At 39.4% G+C, this 14114-nt stretch overlaps 1 protein-coding gene across 7 annotated transcripts in view; it reads right to left on the bottom strand.

Annotated features, from left to right (window-relative positions):
• The window catches only part of cpeb3 (cytoplasmic polyadenylation element binding protein 3), a 49351-nt gene that overhangs the window by 22039 nt on the left and 13198 nt on the right, over positions 1 to 14114 (bottom strand). For all 7 annotated transcript variants that reach the window (XM_066693683.1, XM_066693679.1, XM_066693680.1 and 4 more), the window contains one exon: positions 4197 to 4253. In XM_066693683.1, the coding sequence (XP_066549780.1) occupies positions 4197 to 4253 (57 nt within the window). The remainder of the gene's footprint in view (positions 1 to 4196; positions 4254 to 14114) is intronic.

Raw genomic sequence — 14114 nt, 5'->3', positions numbered from 1 at the left:
GGGCTTAATCTTTCAAAATAAGTGAATTTACAGGAAAATCACAAGTGTGCTTTACATAAAAATAGCCTAGCATTGCAAGAACACAGAACGCACAAACTTTTACACTTCTGAAAAGCGCTGGCTAGTTTAACCTGCAAACATCTGTGTTGTGTTTCCACAATAACATCCTGTTTGGAGTGAAGGGTGTCTGGACATTTTGTCAGCTACCACTTTTAATCTCTTTCCTCTCTGAAGTGCAATTCACACGTAAGATTTTTAGGATGCAGCAACCAGACATTTTCAACAGAATCATAAAACATTCAGACGTGCTTCCAGATTTATTTATTTGGGGATATATTTCTGCCAATGCTGGATAACAACTGGTACTTGATATAAAGTCTAAATTCTAACTCTTGAAACCACCATCATAAAAAGGAATATATAAACACTGAGGACAAATATTGAAACGGTTTTATGTTGCCCTTTTATTCCCATCCCTTTGTCATCTCACACAAAGAGCAATGACACAACACCAGTTATTCTCTGTATACAATTATGCCTCATTCTCTTAATATCCCTGTCTGTGGATTATCAGGCTGTTTAGTCCTCTAGAGAAACCTCAATAAAACAATAATTCAGATCAGGTTCATTTTGTCTGTCTTTAACGGTGTCTGGCATCCTGTTCACCACGTCTTGGTGATTGAATGTGGATGGAGGTTTTAAAATATGAAAATCTTATAGGACAAGACATACGGTAACATCCTATTGCCATTAGGATTCATTATAATTAACAAAATCGAATGGCTTTTGCCGATTGTTACTAAACTAAACCTTATAGCGTATAAAACTCCGATTGAGGTATTTGTTGAAACGAACCATGGACACAATGATAGAACTGAAGGATTTCTGAATGCATACAATTTCTTTTATAGCATACTGCGCTGTAAAAGGCAGAGTTTATAAAAGCACATCACTTTTGACATACTAAAACATTAACTGCATACGCTACGTATCCCAATAAAATCACATTCAGCGTCTCCGAAAGATTAAAGTTTATGATCCTTGTCACGGAGGGAGACCTATATGGAGGCGATTCCCAGGAGTCGGACACCGTAGGACCCACGGACCCTGGGAGCGTTTCTCTGGGAGTGGGGTGCCGTCTAAGAAATGCTGGGGTTTTAGGGTCTCCCCAGAGGCGGATCATGGCACGGCCTGCCGGGTGACTGGCAACGTGTTCCCAGCCACATTGCACATCCGGGACGGTCTTGAAAGTCACGTTGCTTGGCAAATGACAATTCCAGAGCAAAATCACCGCCTTGAGGGAAGAAGGGAACCCCACAAGGGCCTGGTCCTTTCATTGTGGGCCACGTGCTGAAGCTCGGGGTGACCACAAGTCAGACAAAGCCATTCCCACGAGGCCGCAAACTACCACCCCTCGTCTTCCGATGGTGGAGTTTCATTTCTTATATATATATATATATATATATTTCTTTTTTTTAAGCACGTGTCTGCTGGCACACGATTCAAGTGTGATTCACGGTTTGTGTCTAGTATTGTGCAAGGGTGATATCTTATGGTGTACTAAACATTTATTTAGTTTTGGCTTTTTGGATGCGTACATAAAGTCGACTAAACAGCTAGAAAAACCAGTAGGGTTAAAACTACTTAAAGGAAAACATTTATAAAATTAACACAAAAAAAGCTTTTCAAGATTAAAATGAGGAAACAAGAGAAGTCTCTAATGGAGCTTTGGAATTAATCAATAACAAAGCATTTCATATTTAATCAGAAAAACAACTCGTCTTATCACTGCAGCCTTCTGAATCCTTGTGTGACCTTCCCTGGCATGGCATTTCTGCACTCTGTGGTATTCAATTACAAACCTCTTACTTGTGTGCGCACTGCTTTATTTATTTTCTTTTAAACTGCCCTTGCAGAACTTTCCCTTAGAAAGAAAAAGAATACATATATAGGCCCTATGCCAAGGGTTCAGGCCCGATACAGTTCACTGGCATTGGCAACCAGCTGAATCCTGAAAACGCAGGATCGCCTCCAGTATTGTGAAAATACCTTTTTTGTTTTGCAAAGGAAAAGAAAAAGTTTTAGTGTGCATACTCTAGCACAATCAAGGGCAGGACCCGTAAAGGGCACTTACATATTTTAATTGCTGTTAGGGGTTATATATTTTTTTAACTCAGCCCAATAATCCGCTTAAATTAGAAATAGAAAATAAAAATAAAATATTTAGATTTCAGTGTCAATCACACAATTAAGTCCCTAGATTAACCCTAAATCCCAAAACGTTTTCTAAATGAGGTTCGTTAGGGAGAAAATTAAGTACTAGGAACAAATACAATGAATAATGCAAGTACTTTGAGGTAACAAAACTATATACATTAAAACTCATAGTATCACTATTAAATAATACACAATTCTTCAAAAACCAATGTATTTATTTGGATTAGGGCGTGTCCAATAGCCTAGTAATTCCCTGATGGGACGAGTGCCATGGAAATCTGGATAAACTTGTCCATTGTAAGACGGCAGAGAGAGAAGTATCAAAAGACTTCACCCGAAAGCTATTTGCTTGAATTTGTGACAACTAAAAAACCTCCTACTTAACGCACGGTTATGTGAGCTACTTTCCTTAATTATAAGGACAGCCAAGAGATCCAGTAAGAGCAGAGCCCGACACTTAAGTGAAAATGTCACAGTTAATTAAACTTAAAACTGTCAAACTTACACGTCAGAACGAGGGAACAAATGTTTCAGAGGATGCAAATTTCGGAAACAAAAAAGATTTCTGTCCCCAATTAAGATGCAAAGGATGTGAAATTCATGTCATCCCTGCTACCTCCAATTAGTAGTGCTCTAATGAGACACTGCCCTTGGTCCGAGGTCAGCAGCCACCTTGCACAAGACATCTCAAGCGTCCCAATTCAAGGACTTTCCCCATTTTGAATCTCTGCACTTGCAAAATGTTTAAGTTGAATTCAGCCCAAGGTAAACCTAAGTTTGTCCTTTTTGTCATTAGTTTGTCAAGATACTAAAAACAAAATGGGGCACGGTCAAGAAATCGGTGTACAAGATGTGCCTTTCAGCCCGAACCAGAATGATGAATCACTCTTTTATAATGGTGTTTCACAGTGAAGAGACGCATTGATGGTGCAAACATCCACCCTGGAGAGCTCAGGAGTGAATTCATAAAGAGCTCCTGCTTCTTCATTCAAACACTGCCACAGACTCCCAGAAGGCCTTATTTTGCTTCACATTGTGGAAGAGGGGAGACGGGAGAGCACAGAGAAAGTGCGCCAGTAATGGGGTTGCAGTCCCATTGCAGACAGTCATCCACGAACACCTAGGACCCTGGTGCCCAGCACAAACAGGCATGGCACAGCCATAATAAAATGGACTTAAGGACAATATGCCCTGTGTTTAGAGCTCTAGATGCACCTGCGTCTCCTGTTGTTAAAGGAGAACCTCACAGTGCGTCTGACAATGGAGGTTAGCACAAGCATCAGGCTACAATTATCCTCAGGTTTCTCTTTTTAAACACTTTTTATATGCACTGCAAATCGAACCCTGGGGAGGAGAACACTAACCGAGCAGAGTCGATAGATTCTTAAAAAGTAAAAGCTTTCAAACAGAACACAAACCTACAAAAATAAAAAGGAAGTGTGACAAGAGCTCACCTTTTTATTTTAAGTGGCTGCCAAAGCATTAAATGAAGACCAGCAAATACGTTTTTTTAGTTTTTTACAGGCCTTTGTAAGAGCACATAAAAGGCAGAGCTCAAAGAAACGGTTACTGAATGACATACAATTGGAAACTTAAGCCCACGTACACTTAAAATCTATATATACACACATTATAGAAAAACCTAAAATACGGGAATAAAGCATTCTGGCTTGTGACATGGTTTCCTTTCAGTGCAAGTCTGAAAACCACTCCTTTTCACAAAGCTGAGCGAGTCCGAAGTTCAAAATATTTCAAGCGGTCCTAGTGCCAAGTCTACAGACAAGATTATGCTCATTAAATTGCTGCACATCATTTTAACAGAACTACAAGGAGAGCGCCTGGAAGATTTTAACCCAGAAACACGATAACAGCCAATCAGCACTTAGCCCATACTTACCTACAGTATCACAACTTCTTTCTGAAGCTTGAACACAAACTGCAGATTAGTAATTGAGTAAAAAAAACTTCACAATACTCACTATTTAGTGCCATTATGTTATCTGCTCCTGGGTGATGGAAATTTAGACCCATGCGTCCTGTGAACAAATTAAAAACTCATTAGCATTCAGGTCACTCCCATCAGTCCCAATGTATACATGTTCAGCAACAAGAGATTCCCAGTGTAGATACCAGGATATCCTTTACTCCCCAATGAATGGAAAATATGCAGAGTTCTAATTAGAATCTAAGACCCAACCACCATTCCACTGAGGAACACCAGAAAGAATCAGATCACAATGGAAAGCAGTTTCAATGATCACACATTTAGCCAACACTGAGAAGCACAACTCTTTCAAATTCGAATAGGACATTTGTAAAGTGCATTAGGAGAAAAGGATTGCTCTGGTATCTTACTGGATGCAGAACTCAGAATTAGTTTGGTCATATTGCATACATTAAGAGAAAATAAAGCAGTGCGGGATAAAACAAGAAACCTTTATGTTTGACTATGGTTATAGATAGTTTGTTTTGTGTTAAATACTTTTTACAGATGCATTTTCATCAACTGAGGAGAAAAAAAAAAAAAAGGTATTTTCTTCTAGATTTTATGACCTATGCCTTTATCCTGTGCCATGACATCATTTGGCCGCAATCAACAGTTACTTTAGTAACCTGGGTTCCTCCGACAGGGTTCTATAAAAAGACTAAGGACGCCCTAGCGTGCACCAGTCTAATGTAGTACACAGAGCCACAAGGCACAGTTTAAAACAAGTGTGTTGCCAGGCTTATTTTAGGAATACAAGGGAGGGCAAAACTGACTAGGGAAGGAGGGGAAGCTGGTATTCTCTTCAGCAAATTCCTTGTTCAGCAGTATAAACCCAGGAACACAGCAACATGTTTATTGTACCCAAAACGTTTAATAGTAAACTAGTGCCAAGGTTTAGAATATGAACTCACAGCTACAAGCAATTTGACATTCACTTGGACCCTTACAACAACTAGGATACATAATATTATGTGTCCTGCAGCTCTGAACTGAATTATTCAATGCCACTACAACACCATAACCAGTTTATTGCAGCCAGACATTAACATTCACTTAGAAATCTTAAATTAGACTTTTTAAGTACCATGCATCTCAGCCTCCTATTAATTCCTCTCGAACTCTCTGGCTTTGAAAGATACGTGGCAGCAGACATTTAGACATACATAACCATTTCATCTTATACAATTACCAAAACTGAGACCATGTTTTAAATTCACAGTTGGCAAACTCAGATATCAACTCTGGGAAAGCACAATATGTGGATATGTACACTGAACAAAATGTGCAAAGAACATTACAAAAATCTACACAAAAGACAAGATTCAAATAGAATGTTCGCCATTAAGGTCTATAAATTTTAAATAAATTGAGAGAAACACTCAAAGAGCAAGTATAATTTCTCAGTTTTAGTGAGAGTTTAAAGTTTACATATACAACATGCATTTATATGTAGAGTAAGATACAGAACTGCAGAACTAGGCAGTGTTGGGATTATAGATCCAGCCTACTACAGAAAGCCAAGTCTGTTGCAGTAGAGCTTAAAGTCAATTTAGAAACCGGGAAGCAGGAATCGATAATGTGTAATAGGAAAATGGGGAATGAGATACAAAGGGCACACTGCATCTGCAGCAGAAACCGAGCCCACCGCCACCTTGAGAGAATGCCAGATGTCAAAGAGAGCTCCGACTTCGAACCCTTCACAGCACAGCCGGGATCAAGATGCAAACGCAATCAAGGTCTGACTCTGTGAATCTTGTAAGCCACTCCGTGTATAAAGCACGGGGAAACTGAAATGGAAACACATTCTAACACGATCAATACGAAGGGGATCTGGATAAAGACATAATAAATGAACAATGGGGAGGTCACTGTGGTATTAGAATTAAGTACAAGTACATCGATAGACGGCCCCACCGGAGGAACAACGTGGTCGAAACGGTCAAATACCACTTGGCAATTTCCCTTCAATCTTAAGCAGATAGATTTTTATTCAGAGAAGACCTGCACACCAAGTATCATCAATGCTACTTCATCTCTGCCTTTAATATGCAGCCAAGGTGCATTGGAAAATAAAGAAAGATACCAATGCAGAATTTCTCACAAAAACACAAAGCTCCATTCCTCAGTATGTATCCACCAGCAGCCATTTACTGCCTCACACACAAGGCCCCACATCCTTTCACATGCAGCACACATTAGTCACTGCTTTCTAAAAGGTGAGGTCTGTCTTCTTCATTAGCTTCATAAGAGGAAATTGACATCGCTGGCAGAGTGTGTACGGCATTTCCAGGGGCGCCCAGCTTGCCGTCCTTAAACAGAAATAGTCTTCTGCATTTCATGTTCATTCGCAGAGAAGACATGGATGCTTTGTAATGGTTATAAAGTGGTGTATACCTTTAATAAAACATAGAAGAGAGTAGGACCCTCGCCTGTGCAATGGTGCTCTCACACCCCGCACATTTTAAAGGGAACAGCTGCCTGCGCATTAATACAGGGTTGTTGCTCGGTGTTCCAGCAGAAATGTGATTTGGTAACACTTTGAGTGGGAACTATGATTAAAAGTCAGCACAATGGTGTTGTTCCTCTCTGAGGTAATAGATATAAAGCACATTGCCTTTGCAGATCCAACTCGCTCGGCTTACTAATTGACATTTTGCGCCGCTTCATATTTCACCGGGCAGCTGACGCGCTCTGCTTTACACAAATTCAATATCGCATCTTCGCATATTCTGCCCATTTGGAGGCCCGCGTTTGCGAAGATACAGAGCGGTTCAGTTGTCCTCCCTGATCCCTGCATTCTCAAGACCGAGGTACGGTTCCCTGCCGAAAATAGCCCTGGGTCTCGGCCATCTGCTTATTTCGTTTATTGCAGCACAGCGCAAGGTACAGCCTGGGTGACATTTCATCACTTGTCCTTGGCTGCTATTTTGAGGCTGTCTTTTGCCAGCTATCTTCTGGCAGAGACAGCAGTACAGAGAATGAATTGATTACATTTTCATATAAACTACAGCAACTCTGCCTTTTTTTTTTTCTTCTTTTAAACTGCTGCTACTCTGGCAAACACTACAGACCCCGTGGAAGCTGCAAAACACCAGCAAATCCTTTCTACAGTAGATGAGTTGATCCTGTACAAATAAATGATGGTTTGGGGGTTTTCCCAGTCAGGCAGATGGCTGCATTTAATATCTAAACCATTGCAAAATGTTATGAAATGGATTTTGTTCAATAAACTAAAAAAAAGAGATGTTACGCACTGAAATAAGACCAGATTATTGGAATATTTGGTATGTGGATCTGTGCAGCTCTTCCTGACTGCAAAACAAATGTACAACAGAAAAGAGCCATCATGTCTCCCTGATCAATTCAACAGCATTTTGAACAGCATGCCAGACTGCTACTGTGAATTGGTAATTATTTTTCAGTTTTTGCTGTTCTGGTATTTCACTCACTCAAGGGACACCGTTTTGCTTCCCTTCGCCCTGCTATATTTGAATGCCTGAATTTGATTATAAATAAATATTTAAGCTCCAATTTCTGCTTACAGGTACAATAATACTGCAGATCTAGCATAGTGTGAGAGAATGTTGTATATATCACACAGAACTCAATTTAACACAAGTTATCTTTATTAAGATGTCCCTAGAATAATTTGTAAATTGCTCATTCATTCTTACAGCTTTCAGTTTGCTATAAATTATACATCTTAAAGCATATTGCAAAACTGAACGAAAAAAAAAAATACAAATAAATCTATATTTCAGATACTCTACTGATCACAGACACAAATGTAGGTCTCCAAGTCAAAACAAAGGTTTTCTTCTAATCATAAAACAGAGGTTACAATTCCTCCACAAACTTCAGTAAATCTTCAGTAAACTACATTAGAGACCTTTATTTTCTTTGGACAGATAGAAGTGGAGGCTCAGTGTTGGTGGAAAGTTTTCCTTCCGAAAGAAGGAAATGTGATCCTCTTGCCTTATTTCAAATTAATATTTTGTGGAGAGAACAATATAGGATAAAAGGTGTGTGGGTACCCAAAGTATGCCTGATTTAAGGTTAATCTGGACATTCTGGACAACATTGCTGACATCTGAATGCATTTTTTCTTGTTTTAAGAGAAAATTAACTAGTCACAGGGTCATGAGGACTGAAAGGGTATTCTGGAGGATGTTGATACTTAAACGGTTATATCCTGGATTAAAGCGATAAAGACTTGATGACATGGCATGGAAGTGAATTTAGCCATGACTTTGCTGAAAAACATGTTTACATTGGCCATTGTCATGCATGGCTCTGAAAAACACTCCTCCAACTCTGCCACAGCACTTTTGAGTTGAAGTGATATGAACAGGATACGTCAAGAGATCAGTTTGACGATATATTCCTACTGGTTTCAAATCTGTACAACATCTATTAATAGTACATCATAAAGTAAGGATCTGTAAATCAGGATACGTTCTTAGAATCAGAAAGTGATATTTTGTATTCCAGCACCTTATTAAAGATATTCTATTCAATCCCATCTACAAGGATTGAGAATAATTAACCCTTCCAATAAAACAGACAGTTGCAATCCCCAGCCATAATTAACAAAATCGGCGGAGTATACACTTCATTCTGAAGTCACATAAATTTTACACCAATTCATCAGAGAACTGAATTAATTTAGAAACGACTGCAATTTACAAATGTAGAAAAGCTAGCCTCTCTGCTGTCAGCAACGACAGCTCATCAGAGACAGGCTGCAATCGGATGATGTGGCCCATACTAATTTAGTATGGAAGCGTGATCAAGCTCAGCCATTAACGATTATGGCAGGAACTAAAATATAGAAGATTTCTCAAAACATCATATATTTTTTGTCATTACTCAAAGGGCAATCTGCTTTTGCTCCCATTTTGTTTACAAACTTCATTTTGACTGGTTAACAATCCCAGAAGTCCATGCTAAGTATGTAATTTAGACAACAGAAGCACTGTTTTTTCATTGGCAAAGTGTAATTTTCCACCCCAAGACTGATAGTTAAGGCTAAAGGCGACGGTATATGAATTGGTGTTGTGTTTATAGGTTTCTCTCTGTAACAAAGTCAATGACAGGGTATTCGGTGTCTCAGGCTGGAGGATGAAGGGCTTCGAGTCTATTGATTTCACCTTTCAATTAAAGAATCGGACACTGCAGACTTAAAAACTGTAACAGATGCTTTTCTGAAGCAGACCGGGTTTGGTGGGGTTGAAACGCTGAACTGAGAGTGTGCAGGGTGCTTAGAATAGCAATAAAACACTGATACATTTACTTGGGCAACAAAAACAATACTCAAAGATCATTTAGGACGGTATGAGAATATACATGTTTTCCTGCCCATCTGCTATTCTCAATACGGTCTCTGTTTTCGCTGAACTGTAAATAGCAGTTTCATGTTGCGTTTGCCCAGCACACCTGTTATAAACAACGTCTGTGCAAATCCACCTTCAACCATAACATGCAGCTTTAGCAGGACAGTCTCTCTTCAGTAGTCAAATGCATGGATCCCAGACTACCACGCTGAAAAGGTCAGGGCTGCTGTCAGTCCCCTTTATGTTGATTTGCATATCTGCTCCGAGAGTCTACAAGCAGCTTTAGGTTTAGCACCCAATACTGACCCCACAACGACCCCCAACAAGAAGGTGCACTGTGGGGACATGCAGAGACGAACTGAGCTTGGACAATTCCTTGGATTTAAAGCTAGGGTATTCCTACAGCTTGATGCACACCACAAATAGATGTTATAAACAAGTTTAATCTCAGCAAACCATTCACCGTATGCCTGGTGCAGATAGGGATATTGCTTCAGAGTAAATCAGTTGACGGGACCAATGGCTTCAATACGACATGCAATATCCTGGTCACGTTGCGGTCGGGTGAGAGGTTTCAGCAGTAAGTAGCATCAATAAAATGTGTCTCTTATTTATAGGATTACTTATTTACTTTAGTTTCTAAAATTGGTTTGATTTATACAACTGAGCTGGTTGTAAAGGTGACTGATTGAGACTCCTAGGTCCCAAGCATGGAGGGCCCATCACAAAGGATCAGATCCCTGGGGTGCTGCCAAGGGTTTCCGATCCTCACCGAGGGCTCGATGTCCGACTGCTGTAATGTCTGAATCTCTCTCTTATTGGTGTGAAGAAGCAATTTTAAAGGGATTAACCAGTGGGGGGAAATAAAATAAACAATAACCAGAGACCAGCATGCTATTTTAAACAAAATGTTTTTCCATATACAGTATGTTACACAAATGTTAAGGGAAAGGCTCGTACCACTTGCCTACAGTGTCAATACTCTCTCATTCACCACCTGAATTTCAATCACTGCAGAGTAAACAGAAACAGCTTCAGACTACATCAAAATATAGAAAACCAGTGGAAAATCATTTAAAGATTGCAATGTGTTCTGGAACTACGGAACTTAATTTAAATGCACACAGCGCAGAAAAACAAATTAGAAAACGGATTGAATACAACACTATCATCTTGCTAGGGCATCCATTAAAAGAAATACAATTTAGGTCATGGGCTCAAACCAGTTATTGGTAGGTTAGACCGGTCTCCAATCCATTTCTGTAATGAAGACTATGCAACTGAAATATCTATCTTGCAGGCTCCAGTCTCTAAGGATCGCAGTCCATAGGAGGGGGGAAACAAACAGAATAAATAAAGACCTCATTTGTTACAATAAATAAACCCATACATAATGAATTGTTCAAATGAAAGGCTCACATGGTACCTTTTAGTAAAATATGTCCATGTTGGAAAGAGAGACTTACTCACTAATTCACAGTTTTTCCTGGAAGCCTCTCATACGGTAACTGGAATACCTTCACAAAATTAAGCAGAACATTGCCAAGTATGGGATTAAAAAAAAGGCTGTAAATCTTGCCCAATGTGAATGTTGCGTAATCTACTAAATCAAGGAAAGACTTCAAGTAAACATCTGGTTCCTTAAGGAAAAAAAAAAAAGAATCCGAATCCTGCACTGAACTGTGTACTTTATATTCGTTTAATGAAACTGGAGGAAAATAAAGCCTACCCTTATTGCACACATTCAAATAATCTAGAATAATCTTATATGATAGAAAACGAGGACAGGTAAGAGGCTATGTGGGCTTGCTGGTACCACCTCCATGATAAACGAGATACACTTGTTTGCTGCAGTGCTGTATCGGTTATGACAACACAGTAGGAACGTGACTAATGGAGATATTCAGCGAAGCACAGAACATCAGTGGAGCCTCAGAGCGAAAACAAACAGAATTAACAGAATAAACCATTTCTGCACAGACCAACACACACTCTGCAAATTGTAGAAGAATCAAAGAGCAAACAACCTCTCGGGGGCCCTTATGTAAATGCCTGTCTAGCTCCGCGAAGGGGTGGGTGCTCGAGACCAGAGATGAGGCCGAAAAGTAAATAAACAAAGGCTCGGTTCAAGTGCCGGGCCTACTAACTGTGCTGTGTCGCCCTTTGTTTGTGCTTTTCCAGCTGGAATCCCAATGGCTGAGGGCAGAGAATAGCCGGCAGACAAGTCTAATTCTCCACACGTGATCGCAGCTCACTGAAATTACGGACTTCATGCGTTCCAGCGCATAATATAAAAGGAGCCATTTGTTTGAGACACCTCCCTCGACAACAGCACAAGTTCCCCATACATTCCTTTCCAAGTGGATTAATGTGCATTCAAGAGCTCAAGCAGATCACAAGGATGAACCAAACCTAGAGAAACGAACCACCACCCCCAACGCCAACTACCTCCCCCGCGCCCTGTATTCAAAGACACTTCAGCCATCGCCTAAATAAGGTTTACCGAGAACAGCTTTGTTCAGTTTGAGGTTCGGGCTATTCTGCCTAATCACCTGATCGTGTCTCCTGGTTTAACCGATTTAGGAGAGAGAAAACAAATCCTTAACAGACAGATATATGACATCATCCTTTCTGAACATCCCATTCGGTTTACTAACCCGAATGACCAGTTCCGAGTCCGAGTTCTGAGTGATATTTTCAGTTTATTTTCCATAAGCTGCACTGCTATCCCATACCAGCAAATATTTCAACCGAATAAAAGATAATTTAAATGACTTCTACAAGCAAAAATAATGTCGATTTCACAATACTTCATCTGAAAGGTAAACTGAGAAAGTGTGACTGCTTAGCAGACTAGACAAGAGTGTAGCCGTATCAAATAGTACACCGTCTGCAAGGTTACACTCGATTTCTCATTTGTTAACTTTTAATAAGATTATTATTTAATAGGTCCCCAGTTTGGCATTCACTTTCCGGTGCCTGACATTAGCTTCCCAAAACCTGCAACAAAGGGCACTGTATCTCCATTCCAGGTCAATAAGGTAATTCACAAAACTTCAGTAGCGATTCATGTCAGAACTTTTAACAAATATTTTAGATTCTGTTAAGTTTCCACACTAGTACAGAATATGAAACCTGAACAGTACAGCTTTTGTTCAGGTTCATAATTTTTGGTTACAAAGCATTTTAAGGAGCCAGTGTTAACGTGTTCAAGATAATGTTTTTAGCGTTAACAGTTCTTGTCCCAGTAGACACTGAAGTATGCAAAGCAATCACAAATTGACCCAGTGGAGATTTCTGGGTTGTAATGTTGAGTGAAACGTATGCATTTATTTTTTTATTAAAGTTGGGGAAACTATACTGAAATTATGAGACTTTTGCAAATGTGCAAACTAATCTGGCTGTAAAAAGCTATGAATGTTCATGTATGTTTTTTGTGTGTACTTTCCTGTCCCTATACACGTTTCATTTGCCTGTATTTTGTTTTAGAATTTTGCTTCTCTGATAAAGGGCTGAGATCCAAGAAACTAGACTAGTCTTGAATGTTGTTCAGCATTTTAAAACCCCTTGAGGAGCTGCGATTTTAGAGTTAACAATAACCACAATGACAGTTTTTTTTAATTATCATTTGAATCTGTATCAACAGTGTATCGTAACCCCTATTTAGGACCACAAGTTACAATAACATATGTGTAGACGGTTTGAAAGCTGCTCAGTCTTTTGGTTCTTATCCTCATTAATAAGGCTACTGAGTAACTGAATTAACCTTAGTTTATTTTTGAGCTGCATTTCTTATGTGTATGTGATTAACATACATCCATTTCACTCAACATTACAACCCAGAAATCTCCACTGGGTCAAATTGCGATTCCTTTGCATTTTAGCCTTCGGTGTCTACTGGGACAAGAACTGTTAACGCTAAAAACATGTTATCTTGAGAACACGTTAACACTGACTCCTTAAAATGCTTTGTAACAAAAAATTATAAACCTGAACAAAAGCTGTACTGTTCAGGTTTCATATTCTGTACTAGTGTGGAAACTTAACAGAATCTAAAATATTTGTACCCTTGCTACATGACCCATAATGTTGATGCTCAAGTTCACAGCAAAGCAGTCTAAATGCAAATGCTCCTCTGCTAGAAAGGAAAACAAAACCCCTAGGGAGGCTTCACACACTATTTCAAAAAAGTACTTCTAAAGATATATAGACAGATAAAAGATATGTGGGAAGATGTAAAGCAGCTAGTCAAGCTCACAGTGTGTCCATTGCTAATGTTTAATACCAATACAGTTGATCTCTTCCTTCACTGTGTTCAACCTTGCCTTTCTTATTTTTTAAACTTAAAGACAAAATGTTAAAAGGTTAAAAAAGAAAAAGAAATATAGTTTCAAATTGTAGGCCCACAATATTTTGGTTTTCACTGAAGGGTGAAATTGGTCAGTGTGCCGTGGTGACAGACTCATTTCTCCAAGGTTTGAAGGAGCAGATTTTGCAAAGCTGCAGAAACCAAAGAGATGAAATGTGGTTTTTAAAATAATTTACATTCTGGGAGCACCAGTTTCCTGGGGCTTTTG

This window comes from Amia ocellicauda, chromosome 20 (genome assembly GCF_036373705.1).
Source record: "Amia ocellicauda isolate fAmiCal2 chromosome 20, fAmiCal2.hap1, whole genome shotgun sequence".
Classification (NCBI taxonomy): Eukaryota; Metazoa; Chordata; class Actinopteri; order Amiiformes; family Amiidae; genus Amia; species Amia ocellicauda.
Note: the sequence above shows the minus strand (reverse complement) of the source record. Positions and strands in the feature narration are given on the sequence as shown.